This window comes from Eulemur rufifrons, chromosome 2 (genome assembly GCF_041146395.1).
Source record: "Eulemur rufifrons isolate Redbay chromosome 2, OSU_ERuf_1, whole genome shotgun sequence".
Taxonomy (NCBI): domain Eukaryota; kingdom Metazoa; phylum Chordata; class Mammalia; order Primates; family Lemuridae; genus Eulemur; species Eulemur rufifrons.
Window position 1 is genome coordinate 7,261,549 of NC_090984.1, and position 16,501 is coordinate 7,278,049.

The window sequence follows — 16,501 nt, forward strand, 5'->3', positions numbered from 1 at the left end:
CATGATAGTTGTGCTAGGTATAGAATTCCAGGCGGGAAATTACTTTCCTGTAGAATACTAGATGATGTTCCAGCATCTTCTAGTTTCCAGTGCTCCGTTGAGAAGTCTGTTGTCATTCTGAGCAACTTATCCTTTGTATGCGGCCTCTTCTTTCTTCTGGAAGCTTTCAGATCTTCTGCTTGTCCGCTGTGATCTGTACTTTCATGTCACATATGTTGAGGTGAGGCTTTTTTTCACTTACCATGATGGGGGTACGCAGGAGTTCTTTTTCAGGGCTAATATTTACAGGTACTGTGAAGAAAATCAAAACATATATTGTGAGAGTGACTAAGGGTCACTGCCTCAGAGAAAGTGATCAGGGATGGGCTCTCCGAGGAGGTGGCATCTCCCCTCCTGATAAAATATAAGCTCCGGGAGGGCCAGTGTTTTTGTCTCTTTTGTTACTATAAGGTACTCAGCACCTGGAGTGTTGCCTTGTACAGAGCAAGTGTTCAATAAATATGTGTTGAATGAATGAAAAAGTTGAGAACTAAATAATGAGAAGGAAGCCTGAGGGAGGGTGTTTTCAGTAGAAGGAACAGCACATGAAAAGGCCCTGAGGTGGACCAAACCTAGCACATTTGGGGAAGAGCAAGGGGGCCGGTGTGGCTGGAATGGACAAGTGAGAGGGAGATTGGGAGGAGAGGCGGTCAGAGGGATGACAGAGGCAGATTGCAGCAGGCCTTGTGGGAGATGCTGAGGAGATGGAATTTATTCTTCAGGCAGGCGGCAGAGAGCGTGCTACGTGAGATGGGACAAAATGGTGTCCCGTGGACATGTCTCCTTCCCACCGCGTTTGAGTTCCCCAGTTCCCTTCAGAGGATTCACTAGGGATGGGCTGTTTCTACCCCTTCCCAGAGATGACATCTGCAAATACGTATGTTGCACACACACACACTGCCCTCACTGCACATTTATTACTAAGCAGCATCCCAGTGTGTTTTCACCATGTTCCATGCTATCACTATGCCTTCATTTCGTTCACTGTGGTTTCCACTGCGGGCTGTGTAGGCTGTTTGCAGCATTTGGCCATTGTAGACGGCAGCTACACAGGGAACACCCTTGTGTGCATGGCTTTGTGTCCAGAACCATCGCTTCTTAAAGTCAAGCTGCCTTGAGTCTTCAATGAGCATTCGACACGCCATCCACCTCCCTCCCATCCCCTGAGGTCACCACCCTTCTCCCAAGAATCTTTCTCTGCCTTCTTCACATCCCTCCAACCTGTTTGCCTTCTAAATGTGAAGGTATTCCTTGCAGGGCAGCAGTTGGTGCTCCCTGCTTGGGTCTCTGAGACTGTCCCCATAGGAGGCAAACCCTGCCATCTTAGTTGCCTAGTCCTGCCATAACGGATTGCCACAAACTGGGTGGCTTAAAAGAACAGAAATGTATTTTCACAGCTTTGGAGACCAGAGGTTCAAAATCAAGGCAGAGCCACACCCCCTCCGAAGGCTCTAGGGGAGGGTCCTTCCTTGCCGCTTCTGGCTTCTGGGGGATCCAGGTGGTCCTTGGCTTGTGGCCACATCACTCCAATCTCTGTCTCTGACTTCACATGACCTTTTCTCTCCCCTTCTCTTCTCTTATGAAGACACTTGTCATTGAATTTAGGGCCTCCCTAATTCACAATGATCTCATTTTAAGATTTTTTTTTTTTTTTTTTTTGAGGCAGAGTCTCGCTCTCTTGCCCAGGCAAGAGTGCAGTGGCACAGTCATAGCTCACTGTAACCTCCAACTCCTGGGCTGAAGTGATCCTCCTACCTCAGCCTCCCACATGGCTGGGACTCCAGGCGTGCACCATCACGCCTGGCTGATTTTTAAATTCTTTTTTTTTTTAGAGACAGGGTCTTGCTATGTTGCCCAGGCTGGTCTTGAACTCCTGGCCTCAAGTGATCCTCCTACCTCGGCTTCCCAAGGTGGTGGGATCACAGGCATGAGCCACCACGCCTGGCCTCATCTCAAGATTCTTAATTACATCTGCAAAGACCCCTTTTCTAAATAAGATCACATTTATAGGTTCCGGGGAACATACCTTGTCGTGGAGGAGGGAGGCAGGCACCATTCAACCTGCTACACCTGCACCGAGTGTCCGGGTCCTCCCAGTGTGGTGTGGCCTCAGCAGCATCCTTGAGACCCTTCCTGGTCCCATGGCCTGGAGTAGCCCCTTGCCTCTGGGATGGCATCCAGCCCACCCCCCCAGGCGATGGGCTTGTGTGGGCCAGGCCTGGGGTCTGGTTAATCTGCCCCGTGCATCCCTGGCACATGCCCCAGGTGGCACATCACAATGGCGCACCTTGGGGACAGTTCCATGCTTTGTCCTGGTCTAAGGATCTAAAGTTTTGGAAGGCATTCTTTCTGCGATCACGTTTACCAAAGCTGGGGCTGCCAGAACACCTTTGCTCGTTTCTTAAATTCACTCGTGCTCCTGCTCACTCATTTCTTCCATTTAACCAACACTATCGGGCAACTTCTCTGAACCGAGCCCATTGCCAGAACATGGACTCAGTCCCTGTCTTCCAGCAGCTCACATTCCCGGGGTGTGAGCAGGGTCGGTGGGCTTCTCCAAGGAGGTGACGAGGCCTGGAGGATGAGGAGGGCCTGGGCAGGGTGGTGGTGGAAGCCAGATGTCTTAACAAAGACCTGGCCCTGGGGCATGGTGGGACAGGGTGGCCAGGGCTCTGCCCACTTCCCCCAGGATGTCTCTGTGCTCATTTGCTGTACACACAAGCACTCTGGCCAGACCTCATCTGGGGCTTGAACTTAAAAGAATGGAGATGGGGTTTGAAAGCTGAGTCTGCAGGAAGTGGGAGCCACAGATGGTTGCAAAGCGAGAGACAAGGAGCCATCCGGGGCTCTCCCCAGGGAAGCCTGTGTGTGGTGGGTTGGATGAGGACAGGGCAGCCTCCCAGGGTTCCCCTTCGCACCCCTCCCTGCAGGAGGAGAGGGGCGCCATCGCCAAGGCGAGGCGCTTTCTGGAGTCCAGCATGCCCCTGGCCACGGACCCCTACAGCTGTGCCCTCACTGCCTACGTGCTGACCCTGCTCCGCAGCCCGGCAGCCCCCAAGGCACTACACAAGCTCCGCAGCCTGGCCATCATGCACGGTAGGTGACACCCTCCCGCCAACACCTGAAGCCACCATGTGGGGCAGCCCCCTGTGGACCCTAGTAAAAAAAAAAATTAAAGTCCAGGCACCGTTGCTCATGCCTGTAATCCCGAGTACTTTGGGAGGCAGAGACTGGAGGATGGCTTGAGCCCAGGAGTTTAAAACCAGCCTGGACAACACAGAAAGACCCCATCTCTAAAATAAAACAGTTAGCCAGGTATGGTGGCACCTGGCTCCTAAGTCCTAGCTACTTAGGAGGCTAAGGCAAGAGGATTCCTTGAGCCCAGGAGTTCAAGGCTGCAGTGAGCTGTGATCACATCAATGTACTCCAGCCTGGGCAAGAGAGCAATATCCTGTCTGAAAAAAAAAAATAGCAATAATGCAAAATTCTAAAACCACCCAATTGGATGAGTGACAGTGTCTATTCCTGACTAAATGTTCAGGATCAAGGGTGGGGGTGGGATGTAGGAAGGAGGGCTGGTTTCTCTCTGGGGTTGAGGGCTTCACAGCCCATGGGAGCTCAGAATCCTTGGAGCCCTGCAAGTGGGGAGTCACTGTTGGGCACTGAGTGGGAACATCTGGGGTCACCTCAGGACCCAGCCAGGAAGGAGGCCATTGATTGGTGATGTCTGCCAGGGGCACAGGAAGGAAGCCATTGATTGGTGATGTCTGCCAGGGGCACAGGAAGGAGACCATTGAATAGTGATGTCTGCCAGAGGCATGGGAAGGGCTGGGGCTGCCACATGTTTGCAGATCTGAGATGGAGCTCTCAGGCCCTTCCTGTCCCAGCTGTCTTCCCCCCACACTCTCTTTCCACTGAGGTCCAGCACCCCAATTTTTCTCCTCCTGAGACCACATGCACGGACACCCACCATGCGATGCCAGGCGGAGGCCTGGGTGGGGTTGTGGCCCCTGACCAATCCTGTCCTTGCAGATGGGGTCACCCACTGGAGCCCAACAAGTTCCTGGGACATGGACAAGGATGCATTTCTGAGCTACAGCGATGGGGTCTCTAAGTCAGGTACTGGCCACCGGCTCCCCGGTGCCTGCCTTGGGCGCTGTCTCCATGGAACTGGGTCCGGGTCCCAGCATCGAAAGGGCACCCGCTGGCCTCTTCTGTTGCAGTGGTCTCAGCCGAGGTGGAAATGACGGCCTACGCCCTTCTGACCTACACCCTCCTGGGCGATGTGGCCGCCGCCCTGCCCGTGGTGAAGTGGCTGTCCCAGCAGCGGAACGCACTCGGGGGCTTCTCCTCCACTCAGGCGAGCTGGGCGGGGCCAGAGGGCGGGGCAGGGTGGGGTTGCCACAGTCCAGGACCCTGAGCTTGCCAGGCAGTCGGGCCCCTTCCCACCTGCAGACCCTGGAGGCACGGACACCAAGAGAGGACAGGGATGGGGGACAAGGGACAAAGGACGGTGCAGCTGGACCCTCTGCAGGAACCTAGCCCCTACCTCTGTGGACACGCCAACCTGGCTGTCTCAGGATCCCCAGCTCTGTGGGTGTCTGCCAGGTTCGGTCTCCATTCCAGCCCCACTGGTGGACAGGGGCCAGGGGACCTCTGGCCACCTTGCTCTCGGGGCTGATGGCAGCCTCCCCCCTCTGTCCCCAGGATACGTGTGTGGCTCTTCAGGCCTTGGCTGAGTATGCCATCTTGTCCTATACCGGACACATCAACCTCACTGTCTCCCTGGCCTCCACCAACCTGGACTACCAGGAGACCTTCAAGCTGCACGGGACCAACCAGAAGGTTCTGCAGATGGCGGCGGTGCGTGTCCCCGCAACACGGCGTGGGCTGGGGTGCGTGTGTGTCGGCAGTGGGGTTGACAGGGCCTCACGGTGACTTCTCTCTCCAGATTCCCAGCCTCCCCACGGGGCTGTTTGTGAGTGCCAGGGGGGACGGCTGCTGCCTGATGCAGGTGAGTCTTTGGGGACTGTGGGGCACTCTGGGTCTTGTCCTCCCCTGGCCCCCCTGCCACACACAGCGGCATCTGGAGCCCCAGGGACCCCCAGAGGGCTCTGAGCTCAGCATCGGGCCAGACCGCAAGGCAGGCTTTCAGCCCCCTCGTATGCAGCCCGCCAGGCCCCAGGCAGGTGGCCAGGGAGCCCATCAGGTGTGGGGGCTCAGGATCCCCCCAGGAAAATCCATTTGACCTTCAGTCCAGTGGTCTCTGAGCCTACGCAGACCCTAAGCAATGGGTCAAGGTTATTCCCCCTCTGTGGCCTGGACAGGGACGCCCCACCTGGACTCCCCCAGCTCTCGCCCTTCAGCCCAAGCACCACCCACCACGTTCTGGGATTTAGCCCCCAGCTGGGCTGGCGCAGGCAGGACTCGTGGGCTGTGCCTGCCAGTCCGAGCGCGAATTGCCAGCCTCCGCCTCCCCGTCTCTGCGATGGGAGCCCGGACCGCGCGGTGCGTGGGAGAGAGAGCCCCGCACTAGGATGAGGTTTGAGCGCAGCTCTGCTCCTGCACCTGCACCGCTGGGCTGACCATGGCATCTCCACCTGCGTCTGTGGTTTCAAGGCTAAAAGGAATAATGGTCGTCCCTAGAACTGTCATTGATGTCGTTGCCATTGTAATTCTCATTGTCCCCACCTCCCTCCTCCCCTATGCCACACCTGTGGGGCAGGGCTGGGACCCCTAAGCCTCAGTCTTCTAATATCCTCCAGGTTGACATCACCTACAATATGCCCGACCCAGTGGCCAAGCCGGCTTTCCAGCTGCTTGTCGACCTCCAGGAGCCTGAAGTCCAAGGGCACCCACCTGCTGCACCCGCCTCCGTCACTGCCAAGGGCCCCCGAGGAGACCAGCACCCAGCTGACGATGATGACCCTGCAGCGGACCAGCATCACCAGGAATACAAGGTGACGCTGGAGGTGTGCACCAGGTGAGGCCGCTTGTCCCGCTGGCTGGCACCCGGAACAGTGCTGTAGGTGGAGGATGGCCTCCCGGGACCAGGGGGAGCTTCCAGGCAGGAGCTCAGTGATGGTTTCTGAAATGAATGAGAGAAAAGTAAATGCTTTCCAATGGACACAGCAGACGCCAGTGATGGTTGGGGCAGGAGGGCTGGGTGGGACAGCTGTGTGTGGCCGGCGTGCTGGGCCCCACTCAAGACACCAGCTCCAGGCCCCTTGGTTTCTGGCAGTGAGCCTGGTACCCAGCCACAGGGCCCCTCATCCACAAAGAGGATGCTCGTTGCCATGGCAACAAGGATGCTCATCACCATAGTGATGATCTGGCAGCCCAGAGGTGGGTGGGTCAGTGGTTGCCATGATACCTGTGATACCCACAGCCCATCAGAGCAGCCCAGGTACCTGCCCCACCCACAGCCTGCAGGCTCCACTCTGAATGTCAGCCTCCCCTCCTGTCCCCAGCGCCCTGCAGGAAGGGCCTGGCATGTAGCAGGTCCCACAGAAAGCCCAGTCAGCCACTCCCACTATGTTACAGAAGGAGAAACTGAGACCTGGAGCTAGGAAGTGACTTGCCCAGGGTCTTCTGCTAGGGGGGCAGTGGGCGAGCACCTGGTCTGAAGCTGCCCTACAGGGCCACGGCCCCCCATCAACAGACCTGGGTCAGGCCTAAAACCCTCAGCAAAGCCCTCTCCTTCTTGCCTCAGTGTTCTGGCTGTAAAATGGGCTAATTGAACTGACCAAGCCAAAAATGTTTGTGCCAATGGCCCACCGGCCAAACCCAGGGCAGGCGTCCCCAGGACATCAGCTGGGTGGACTCCAGAGGGCAGAGAGGGGAACCATGCATTCAACCTCGGGGCTAGAGTTCTAGGGCCTCTCTGTCTCCCCTGTCATTGGAAGGTGGCTGCATGCAGGGTCCTCCAACATGGCTGTCCTTGAGGTGCCCCTGCTGTCAGGCTTCCGGGTGGACACTGAGAGTCTGGAGCAGGTAAGGTGGTGCCGATAGCAGAGGAGGGCAGGGGTCTGGCGGGGTCTGTGGACAGTGGGCACCCCGGGTCAGGCTGGCTGGCAGCTCAGCCCTTTGTAAAATATCGTGGGTTTTTTGTTCTTGTTTGTATTTGTTTGTTTTGCCTTTCTGCACGAAGATGGGCCTCCCTAGGAGCTGGTGGGGTGGGGAGGTGATGGGGGCTGAATGGAACACCAGAGGAGGGGAAGGGCCAATTCAGAGGCCCTGGAATGGGAATAAGCTGTTGTATCAAAAACCAAAGAGAAGTCTCAGGCTGGGAAGGGAGGTTACATGGTGCAGTGAGGCCAGAGCAGTTGGCAGGGCTCAGCCGGGTGCCTCATGGGCCACAGAGAAGCCAGACTTGGTCCTGGGGCTGGACTGGGGGAGGCTGTAGGGAGGGAGGCAGATTCTCTGGGCAGGGGTACCCAGCCTTTGAGCACCCTCTCCCAGGTGCTGGGGGGCCGACAGGGCCTGGGGAGCACTGATCATCACCCCCTGGTCCCAGCCAGGTGCACATAGACCCTGGCCCATGGGGACTTGCTAGATGATCACAGGCAAGTTCCTGAACTTCTCAGAGCCTCAGCTTCCTTCTGGGCCTGGTCTGCCTCCCACTGACCAGTGTGGACGAGGAGATCCGGGAGGAGCAGAGGGGCTGAGCGAACCCTGACTCTGGCTTCCTCTCCAGTTGCTCTTTGACAAGCACATCGGGATGAGGAGGTACGAGGTGGCTGGACGCAGAGTACTCTTCTACTTTGATGAGGTACAGCCGGCCAGGGTTGGTGGAGGAGGCTTCCCTGGTGCCCACACTGGTGAGGGAACAGCGGTCACTGGTGCAGCTCCCCACAATCTTGTACCTTGAAAAAGACACAGGGAGGATAAATTCCAGGCAGAGCTGATGGCTCTATGCCCCAGACGTATGGCTCTTGGTGGAAAAAACGGGGAGAGGGATGTGGTGGAATATTACGCAGCCATAACAAGGAACAAAGCACTGATCATGCTACAATGCAGATGGACCTCGAAACCAGGATGCTGAGTGAGACACAAAGGGCCACACGGTGTATGAGTCCATCAGCAGAAGTGCCTGGAACAGGCCAATCTGTAGACACAGGAAGCAGATTCGTGGCTGCCAGGGGCTGGTGGGGAGGGGAACGGGGAGTGACTGCTGATGGGGACGGCGTCCTTTTCCGGGAAACACATTGTTCTGGAACTAGATAGAGGCGAGGGCTGCGCAGTACTGTGAATGTGCCCCATGCCACGCGCACAGTGAGGAAGTGCCCGTGTGGGCAGCGGGCGTTGACACCGGGCAGGGCCAACTGAGGACCCCAAGAATTGAAAAGTGAGATCGGGTTTCTGTGTGTCAGCCTCCTGGGTAGCAGAGGGACCCACGGTGGCCCCAGCCGAGCGTGTCCGCTGTCCCCGCAGATCCCCAGCCGGTGCCTGACGTGCGTGAGGTTCGGGGCGCTCCGCGAGTATGTGGTGGGCAGGACGTCGGCGCTGCCCGTGTCCGTGTACGACTACTACGAGCCCGGTAGGCCCGCGCCCCCGCGCTCTGGCCCGGCCCTCGCCCTGTCACCCCTTGCCCGGGTTGGTCATCCACCCGTCATCCCTCGTCCCCCAGCCTTCGAGGCCACGCGCTTCTACAACGTCAGCGTGCGCAGCCCGCTCGCCCGGGAGCTGTGCTCCGGACCCGCCTGCAACGAGGTGGAGCGCACCGCAGCCTGGGGCCCCGGTGAGTGTGGGGGACCCCAAACCCGCCACAGCACCTGCCGGGGCGTCCCTGGGGCCTGGGCAGAGGAGGGACCGCACAGTGAGGTCAGGAGGACGCAGACTCCTGGTGGCCCCGCGCGTCCTCTGCATGGAAGGGGACAGGCTGCTGGGAAGTCGGTCAGTGCGAGGGGCGGGGCTGAGCAGGGGTGGGGGGGAGGGGGTTGGGGGGTGGGGGGAGGGGTTGGGGGGGTGGGGGGGGTCCCTCAGTGCCCTTTTTAAAATTTTTCCAGATGTCTTGGAATGAGTTTGGGTTATTTTAAAAGTTTTAAAAGTTTGTTTTCCTAAGTTCCTGAGTACTAGGCAATATTTGTGAAATTCCACAGGATCAGAGATCAGCACCTTCCATTAACTGTCGCGCCCGCTCCACCCTATGTGGGGCGTGGTCCCCGCCCCCAGGGACTTCTCCCCCCCAGGCCCTGTGGGGGCGTGCAAGCTACGGGGTTGGGGGTACCCGCGCCCCGCCGACCCTGCCTCGTCCCCCAGGCTGGACCCCCGGCGAGCTGGGCCCCGCGGTGGCCCCTGAGGAGGGGGCCGCGGTCCCGCGATGCAGCTGCGCCCGCGACTGTGGCGCTCCTGGGGCCCCGGTGTGCGGCTCAGACGGGGCGGTCTACGCCAGCGCCTGCCGCCTGCAGGAGGCCGCCTGCCGCAGTGCTGGGCACCTGGAGCCAGCGCCCCCCAGCCGCTGCACCCTCGGTGAGGACCCCACGCCCCGCCCGGCCGCCCTCGGCCCCCGGCCGCCGTGCATCCATCCCTTCGTCCATCACCTCTCCGTCCTCCCTCTCACCTCCCAGCGAGGTGGGCTCCTGGTTCCTTTCTGCCTGTTTGTCCCTCCCCGCCCCCAGGGCCCCCCACTCCCCCAGTCCCTGCCCTGGTCTCCTGCCCCTCTCCCACTGATCCCTGCCCCCCCATTGTGACGCCTCTCACCTCCCATGTTTGCTGCTCTGGCCCACATATCTCCTCCCGTCCCTGGGTCCCGCTGGGCTGCCTGCAGTCCCGATCCCCTCCCCCACAGCGCCCTCCCAGACAGAGTCCCCTTCCTTCCAGAGCAGCCGCTGCCGCAGGCCTCTGCGGCCTACACCCACCACGATGACCCAGGCCCTCTGGACTTGGGGCACCCGCAGCGGGATGTGAAGCTGAGCGGAGCCGGCCTTGAGGTGGTGGACTCGGACCCCCAGCAGGAAGGAGGGTGGGAGCACAGGTGAGAGCTGGGCCTACCCCCAACCTCCCACCTGCCCTGGCCCCAGACAGGCAGCGGGAGCCACTCAAAGGGAGGGGTCAGCCTTGGAGTTTCTGGGGGGATCCGGTTTCCCTCTACCGCACACCCCGCCCCCAACACACACTGGGGAACAGCCCCGTGGGGGACAGGAGCCCCGAGCCTGAACCTTCCTGAGGGCTTGACCCCGGGACAGACCCATCCCAGGACCCGGAGAGAACCGTGTAAGGTGCTGCCATGTGGTCAGGGAGCCCTGTGCGCTTGAGGCTGGGAGAAGGCTACAGGGCAGGCTTCCCGGAGGAGGCAAATCTTTTGTGTATAAGCGAGAGAAAATTCAACTCAGGAGGTTTAAGTAAAAGGTAGATGACATTGGCACGGGTATGTGGCAATTCCCGGTCACTGGCTCTACCTCAGGCATCGGGCTCTCTCTGTCTGGGGCCCTCCTCGGCCAGGGTCTCTTTGGGACAGGCCCTCCCTCCCCATCTCAGTGGCAAAGGCAAGTTTTCATCTCCACTCAGGAAACCCAGCAGGCAGGATACTCTTCCCATCAGTGGCCACCACAGTCCCTGAGGTCCAGGGGTAAGTCACCCCCACAAGGCACTGGGATTAGTCCACATGCATTTGATGTCATTATCGATAGGGCTGGGTTTAGGGCTACCATTTCAATACGTCAGTTGTTTGTTCCCTCTGGCCCCTCTGGCCATACCCTCTTGGGAATTAATTGAATTTTTTTTAGAATTTCATTTGAATTTAGCTATTGCCTTTTAGCATTTTTTTAGTGGTAGCTCTGAGGATCACAATATACATCTTTAACTTTTTCACAGCATTAATATTGTATTCACTTCATCTAAAATGTAGAGACTTTGAAGCTATAGATGGCCGTTTGTCATGCTACAATGTTCGCAGGTACAATTTTAAATCTCCCAAGGGTTGCCCACCTGCCTCTAATATCTTCTAACTATCTCCAGTGCCACCGCTGTGCCTCTAACCACAGGTAACCTGTAAGCTATTCTGCCTCTGTGCAATTTTGTCACGTCAAGAATGCTAGGTGAGGCCGTGCTCATGCCTATAATCCCAGCACTTTGGGAAGCCAAGCTGGAAGGATCACATGAGACCAGCTGGGCAGCATAGCAAGACCCCATTTCTACAAAAAAAAATTTTAAACTTTTAAATTGGGCATGGTGGTATGTGTCTGTAGTTTGAGCTACTCACTCAAGCCCAGGAATTTGGTGTTACATTGAGCTACGATCTTGCCAGCCTGGGTGATAGAATGAGACCCTGACTCTAAAAAAAAAAGAATGCTAGGTAAATGGAATCTAAGAACACGTAACCTTTTGAGACTGTTTCTTCCTCACTCAGTGTAATTCCTTCGCATTTGCTCATGTTGTCAGGTATATCCATAGTTAGTTCCTTTTTTTTTTTTTTTTTTGAGACAGAGTCTGACACTGTCACCTGGGCTGGAGTGCAGTGGCATCATCATAGTTCACTGCAGCCTCAAACTCCTGGGCTCAAGCGATCCTCCCACCTCAGCCTCCCAGAGTGCTAGGATTAGAGGCGTGAGCCACCGCGCCGGGTCAGTTGGTTCCCTGTATTCCTGAGTAGTGTTCTGTTTGGCCAGTGGCCCGAGACAAACGGCTCCACCCTTGCAAGTGAACACCTTCAACGCATCACCGTGGCCCATTTGGAAGAGGCAGGGCCGGGGTCATGAGGTGCCAGGCCTGGGCCACATGTGCCCCTTCCCAGGTGGGGTTGTGCTGTCCAAATGGGGCGGTGGGGCCAGGTGCAGCAAAGGCACGCAGGGCCCTGCCCTGAAGGCCCGGCAGCCCCATGGAGGCTTTCTTCCTCTCTCCTGGCCAGCCAGAGTGGCTTCTTTTCCTAACGACCACCCTGCTCCATGCAAGACGACACCCTGTGGCTGCATCTTGTCCCTGTCAGCCTGTCGCAACTCTGCCTGGTGGCTGGGCAGACCCCGCCCTACGTGGCCCTGCCTCTAAATGCACCTGATGGACAGAATGGCAGAGACCTAGGAGAGGCCTCCTGGGGCCCAGAGTGTGGCATGGGGACACCTGGAGTGGCTGGAGTTCCAGGTGCCCCACCCCCAGCCTTGGGGCTGGATGTCCCCAGTCCTGGGGCCACAGCGGCTCCCACAGCCTGGCACTCTGCTCCCAGGAGAAGAAACAGCCCTGGAGGGACTCACGGCCAAAGCATCTTTCTAAGGGGACACGACATCCGACCAAATTAGGACAACAACATCCATCCCTTCCTCGGCAACTTTGAACTACACAGGCTGCTTTTCTCTGAAAACACAAAGCCCCGGCCTCCGTTTGGGGCACCCGGGCCATGAACACTTCCCCTCCCCGGAACAGGACCCTGCACCCTCTGCCCTCGCCCCAGGGGACCCCGAATGCGAGGCCGTGCGCGCGGGGACAGCGCCTCCCTCCCGGCAAATGCACTTTCAGCTTCATGCTCCCTGGCTGGGCGACCTCTGGACTTTCCCAGCCTGAGTCCCTGATCTCCCGGTGCCTGAAGGACTGTCCCTCTCCCAGCAGCTCTGGGACCTGCCTGCCTCCGAAGACCCTCCCAGCTGCCCCAGCACCACACTCGTCTTTGATTCCTTTTTGTGAGCCTGGGTGCACGCCTGTTCCTGCATTTGCTAGTCTTCCTCAAGGTGGTGTCTATTTCAGCCAACACCACCCATCCACGGTCTCCACCAGCACAGGGACCCCTTGCGGGTAGAGGGGGCGAGGCCTGAGGCCGCCCCGGCCTGTGGGGTCGGAATCTTGCAGCACCGGCCGCATCTCCCAGCCCTGACTCCTGCCAGCCTGCAGAGGACAGGCCCCACCTGTAGCTCCCTCCCCAGGCCGAGGCTCTGGGCCCACTCGCTGTAAGGCTGTTGGTAAAATCAAAGTTTGTTTCCACAGTCACGGACGGGCCGAGGCCTCCTGCAGCCAGAGGGCAGCACCCAGGCCTCGAGCCCATTCCAGACGGGGCTGGAGCCACCAGGCCCCCCGGCAGCCGTGGGCTCCCGAGCCTGTGTCTTCGTCTGTGGCCTGGACTTGCAGAGCAGGTGGCAGGAGGGTTTGTGGCTGTCAAACACCTGCACCCCAGGTGATCGTACCTTCCCGTGCAGCTGTAAGAAATCACACAGAGTGGTCCCAGGACCCTTCACACCCACCTTCCCCTGTGGGTAACATCGTGGAAAATTCTAGTAAATGATCATACCAGGATATTGACACAGATCTATGTCGCTGATCTCATTTCCATTTCCTCAGCTGTACATGTACACGTGTGTGTGTGTGTATGTGTGTGTTTGTGTCCCGGGCACCTGGCATCCGGGCTGATCAGAGACACGGGCCCACTGGGGAACCCGGTAATGGCCCCCACAGCCCCTGCCTTGGCGGGGGGGCTGGCGCCCTCAGTTCAGGCCCCAGTGGCTCCTGACTCTGCCCCGCGACGCTTGGTGGTGTGGGGGCCAGGGGGCCAGGGGCTGTGCTGGAGGCTGCAGCTGTGTCCTGCTGTGTCCCCGGCCTGCACAGGCACAGCCTCGGGTGCCCCCAGCACAGCTCAGAGCAGGCTGCAGACAGCTGGGGGGGGGGTTCCAGGGCTGCAGCGCCCTGACCGCACTCTCCTGCAGCACACACTGTCCACCCTCTTGTCCCACCTTGTCCACGGTGAAGTTGACATAGAGTGAAAAGAGAAATGAGGCCACAGGTCAAGGGAGAGAAGGGGATGGTCTCCCATAGCTGGAGGGACAGCAGGAGGCTGAGTCATGCTACTGGTGGGTTTGGGGGAACAGAGTGTATGTGGGTGGGCACTCTGATCGCTCAAGGGACATCCCAAAGCTAGAATCTGGGCTTCTGGGCACAAGAATGTCAAGCAGGCTCTGGGCCACCTGGGGCCCCGGCACCGGGCACTGGGCATTGTGGGGCAGGGGACTTGAGCTTCCTCCTGGGCACGGCCCTGTGGCAGGGCCTCGGGCGCATCAGCCCCGGCTCTCCCCACCTCGGCCCCTGCGGCATCAAGAGCTCGCTCCAGCCAGCCGAGAGCCGAGCCGGAGGGGTTGGGCCTGGGAATGTGCATTGAACCTATTTAGGATTCCTGCCGTGACAAAGCACCACACACCGGTGACTTCAAACACAAGGAATTTATTGTCTCAGTTCTAGAGGCCAGAAGTCCAAGGTTGAGGTGTTGGCAGAGCTGGATCCTTCTGGAAGCTCGGAGGGAGACTCCGGCTGCGGACCCTCTCCTGGCTTCTGGTGGCTGCTGGGGATCCTGGGTGTCCCCTGGCTTGTGTCGCATCACTCTGATCTCTGCCTCCGTCGTCACGTGGCAGGTCCCTGTGCCCTCTGCTCTTAGAGGACACCACTCAGGTGGGATTTAGGGCCCACCCTACACCAGTGTGATTTCGTCTTAACTAATTTCAGTGGAAACGACTTATTTCCGAATGAGGTCCTGTTCTGAGATCCCAGGGAGGACGTGAACTTGGGGGGACCGGATTCAACCCAGTTCGACTCTCTGCTCCTTCCCCCCTCGGAGGGCTGTTAGAGGAGTGAGGAGGATGGGTGCCCGTGTTGCGGCTGCCCCCTCCCCGGAGGCCTTGGAGGCCACAGTGACCCCAGTGGCCGGCGGCAGAGCCCGGCCCGCACCTTGTCCCTGAACCCAGCTGACACGTAGTAGTTGACGAAGGGGTTCACGCAGCTGTTGAGGGGGCTGAGTGCCAGGCTGGGCACGTAGGCGCCATAGAGGTCGCCCCAGGCGGCCGGGCTGGGGTTCGAGTAGCACAGCAGCAGCAGCACGTTGCTGGGCGCAAGAAAGCCGGGGCCGAGGCCAGCACCGGCGCGGCCAGCTTCCCCGCAGGGCCGTCGCGCTGGCGGGCGCACTCAGGGCGCGCAGGGTGGCCCTGTCGCACAGCAGCGTGGCCAGCAGCGGCAGGCAGGGGAAGGCCGGCCGCCAGTGGGAGGCCTGGGCGTCCGGGGGCAGCGTGTCGTGGCAGAGCACGTGGTCAGAGCGTGGCAGCCGGAAGGTCTGTCGCCGCAGGGCCGGGGCAGCGCCAGGGCGCGGGCCTGCAGAGGGTGCGCCAGGGCCAGGTGGCGGTCAAGGCTGACGGCGGCCAGCAGCAGCGCGGAGCCATACATGCGGCCGTAGGGCACAGCTGTGTCCAGGCGGCAGGCGGCCTCACCGCAGGGCCGGTGCTGGTCCCACAGGTGGTTGGCGACCCACGGGGGCAGCGCCAGGGCCAGCGGCAGGTCGGTCGTGGCCAGCACCCACAGCGCCAGCGCGTTGGCAGGCAGCCGGATCGCCAGGACCAGCCCGTACAGGGCGGGCACCAGCCGCGTGGGCACCCGGCCCAGCAGCAGCGCCCGCGAGCTGTCCGGGAGCTCCAGCGTGTCGCTGTCGTTTGCGCAGGCCTGTCCTGGGAAGCTGAGGGGGTGGGCCGGGAACGGGGGTGCCGTGGTCTCCGTGGGCCCCAGTAAGCCGTCTGGGGAGAGAGGGGGCCATGGTCAGCCCCTGCCTCTGGGGCAGGAGGGCAGTGGGGACAGAGGTGCTGAGAGTCTGGGGTCAGGGCTAGGGTGCAGGGTGGGCTGGGCTGAAGGTCCCCAAGTGCCCTGGCTCCCCCCACCCTCAGCTCTGATGTCCCTGCTATCTGGCTCTGAGGCCAGGGTCACTCAGCACTGCCTCCTCCGGTGCTCACAAGCTCGTCACAGACGCTGGGGGTCTGAGTGCCACCCACTGGGCCGAGCCCCAGCACTGGGGGCCACAGGAGCAGGCACCCCCACATGGCTGTGCTCGGGCTGCTCTGGGCTGTGGCCTTGGGCTTCCTGCCTCGCCGGACCCCCATCCCCGGCTTCCAGAGCCTGGGCCGAGGAGCAGACCGTGCCGGGAGATAACCCAGGAAGGCACAGCCCCTGTCCCTGCCCCCTCGAGCCCTCAGCCAGCCGTGGGAGGCCCAGAGTGTGGGCTGAGGAGGCCAGGCCGCTCTGGGTCACTCTGTCCAGCTGAGGCACTTCGCCGAGGGCCCAAGTGCTAGAGGGGGTCCCGGGCTGTAGGCTCCACCCCCAGCCCCTGTCTGCAGTCCGTTCTTGTGACAGCCCCACCCTCCAGGTACCACCGGCCCCCCAGCCTCTGCCCCCGGTGGGGGCCCTTGGGTCTTCCTGAAGCCGCCCCCACGTCCTGTCTCTGGGCAGGATAGCAAGAGGCCTGCCTGCCTGGGTCCGAGGTCAGAGCAGGTGAGCAGCAACCCTTGCGGTACCAGGGTCCCCAGCAGGGGCTGCCCCGTCGCGCCACTGCCTCACCCCCAAGCTGCCCCTGCACCAGCCCCTGGGCAGGAGCAAAGTGAGGTGCAGAGACAGGGGCGCCTTGCGAGTCTGGGGTCCGCTGAGGACAGCTGCAGGGAGGCGGGGGTCTCTGTTCAGCCAGTCCCTGATGCTGACCATGTACTACCCTGGGGGCCCAAGGGGACCCTGCTGGTGC

The 16,501-nt window shown here is 60.0% G+C and overlaps 2 protein-coding genes across 2 annotated transcripts in view; one reads left to right on the forward strand and one right to left on the reverse strand.

Annotated features, from left to right (window-relative positions):
* Positions 1-13,223, forward strand: part of CPAMD8 (C3 and PZP like alpha-2-macroglobulin domain containing 8) — an 89,278-nt gene extending 76,055 nt beyond the window's left edge. The window contains 15 exon segments of the mRNA XM_069483198.1: positions 2,970-3,135; positions 4,072-4,158; positions 4,263-4,399; positions 4,747-4,902; positions 4,991-5,053; positions 5,805-6,022; positions 6,945-7,032; positions 7,736-7,810; positions 8,473-8,578; positions 8,669-8,779; positions 9,301-9,510; positions 9,862-10,015; positions 11,966-12,117; positions 12,952-12,979; positions 12,981-13,223. Of these exon segments, the coding sequence (XP_069339299.1) occupies positions 2,970-3,135; positions 4,072-4,158; positions 4,263-4,399; positions 4,747-4,902; positions 4,991-5,053; positions 5,805-6,022; positions 6,945-7,032; positions 7,736-7,810; positions 8,473-8,578; positions 8,669-8,779; positions 9,301-9,510; positions 9,862-10,015; positions 11,966-12,117; positions 12,952-12,979; positions 12,981-13,221 (1,992 nt within the window). The 3' untranslated portion in view covers positions 13,222-13,223.
* Positions 13,224-14,527: 1,304 nt separating this feature from the next.
* Positions 14,528-15,809, reverse strand: F2RL3 (F2R like thrombin or trypsin receptor 3). The gene is given in 6 exon segments (XM_069483291.1): positions 14,528-14,652; positions 14,655-14,840; positions 14,843-14,902; positions 14,905-15,072; positions 15,075-15,486; positions 15,702-15,809. Coding segments are annotated over 6 exon segments (1,059 nt in total).
* Between the last annotated feature and the right edge of the window lie 692 nt (positions 15,810-16,501).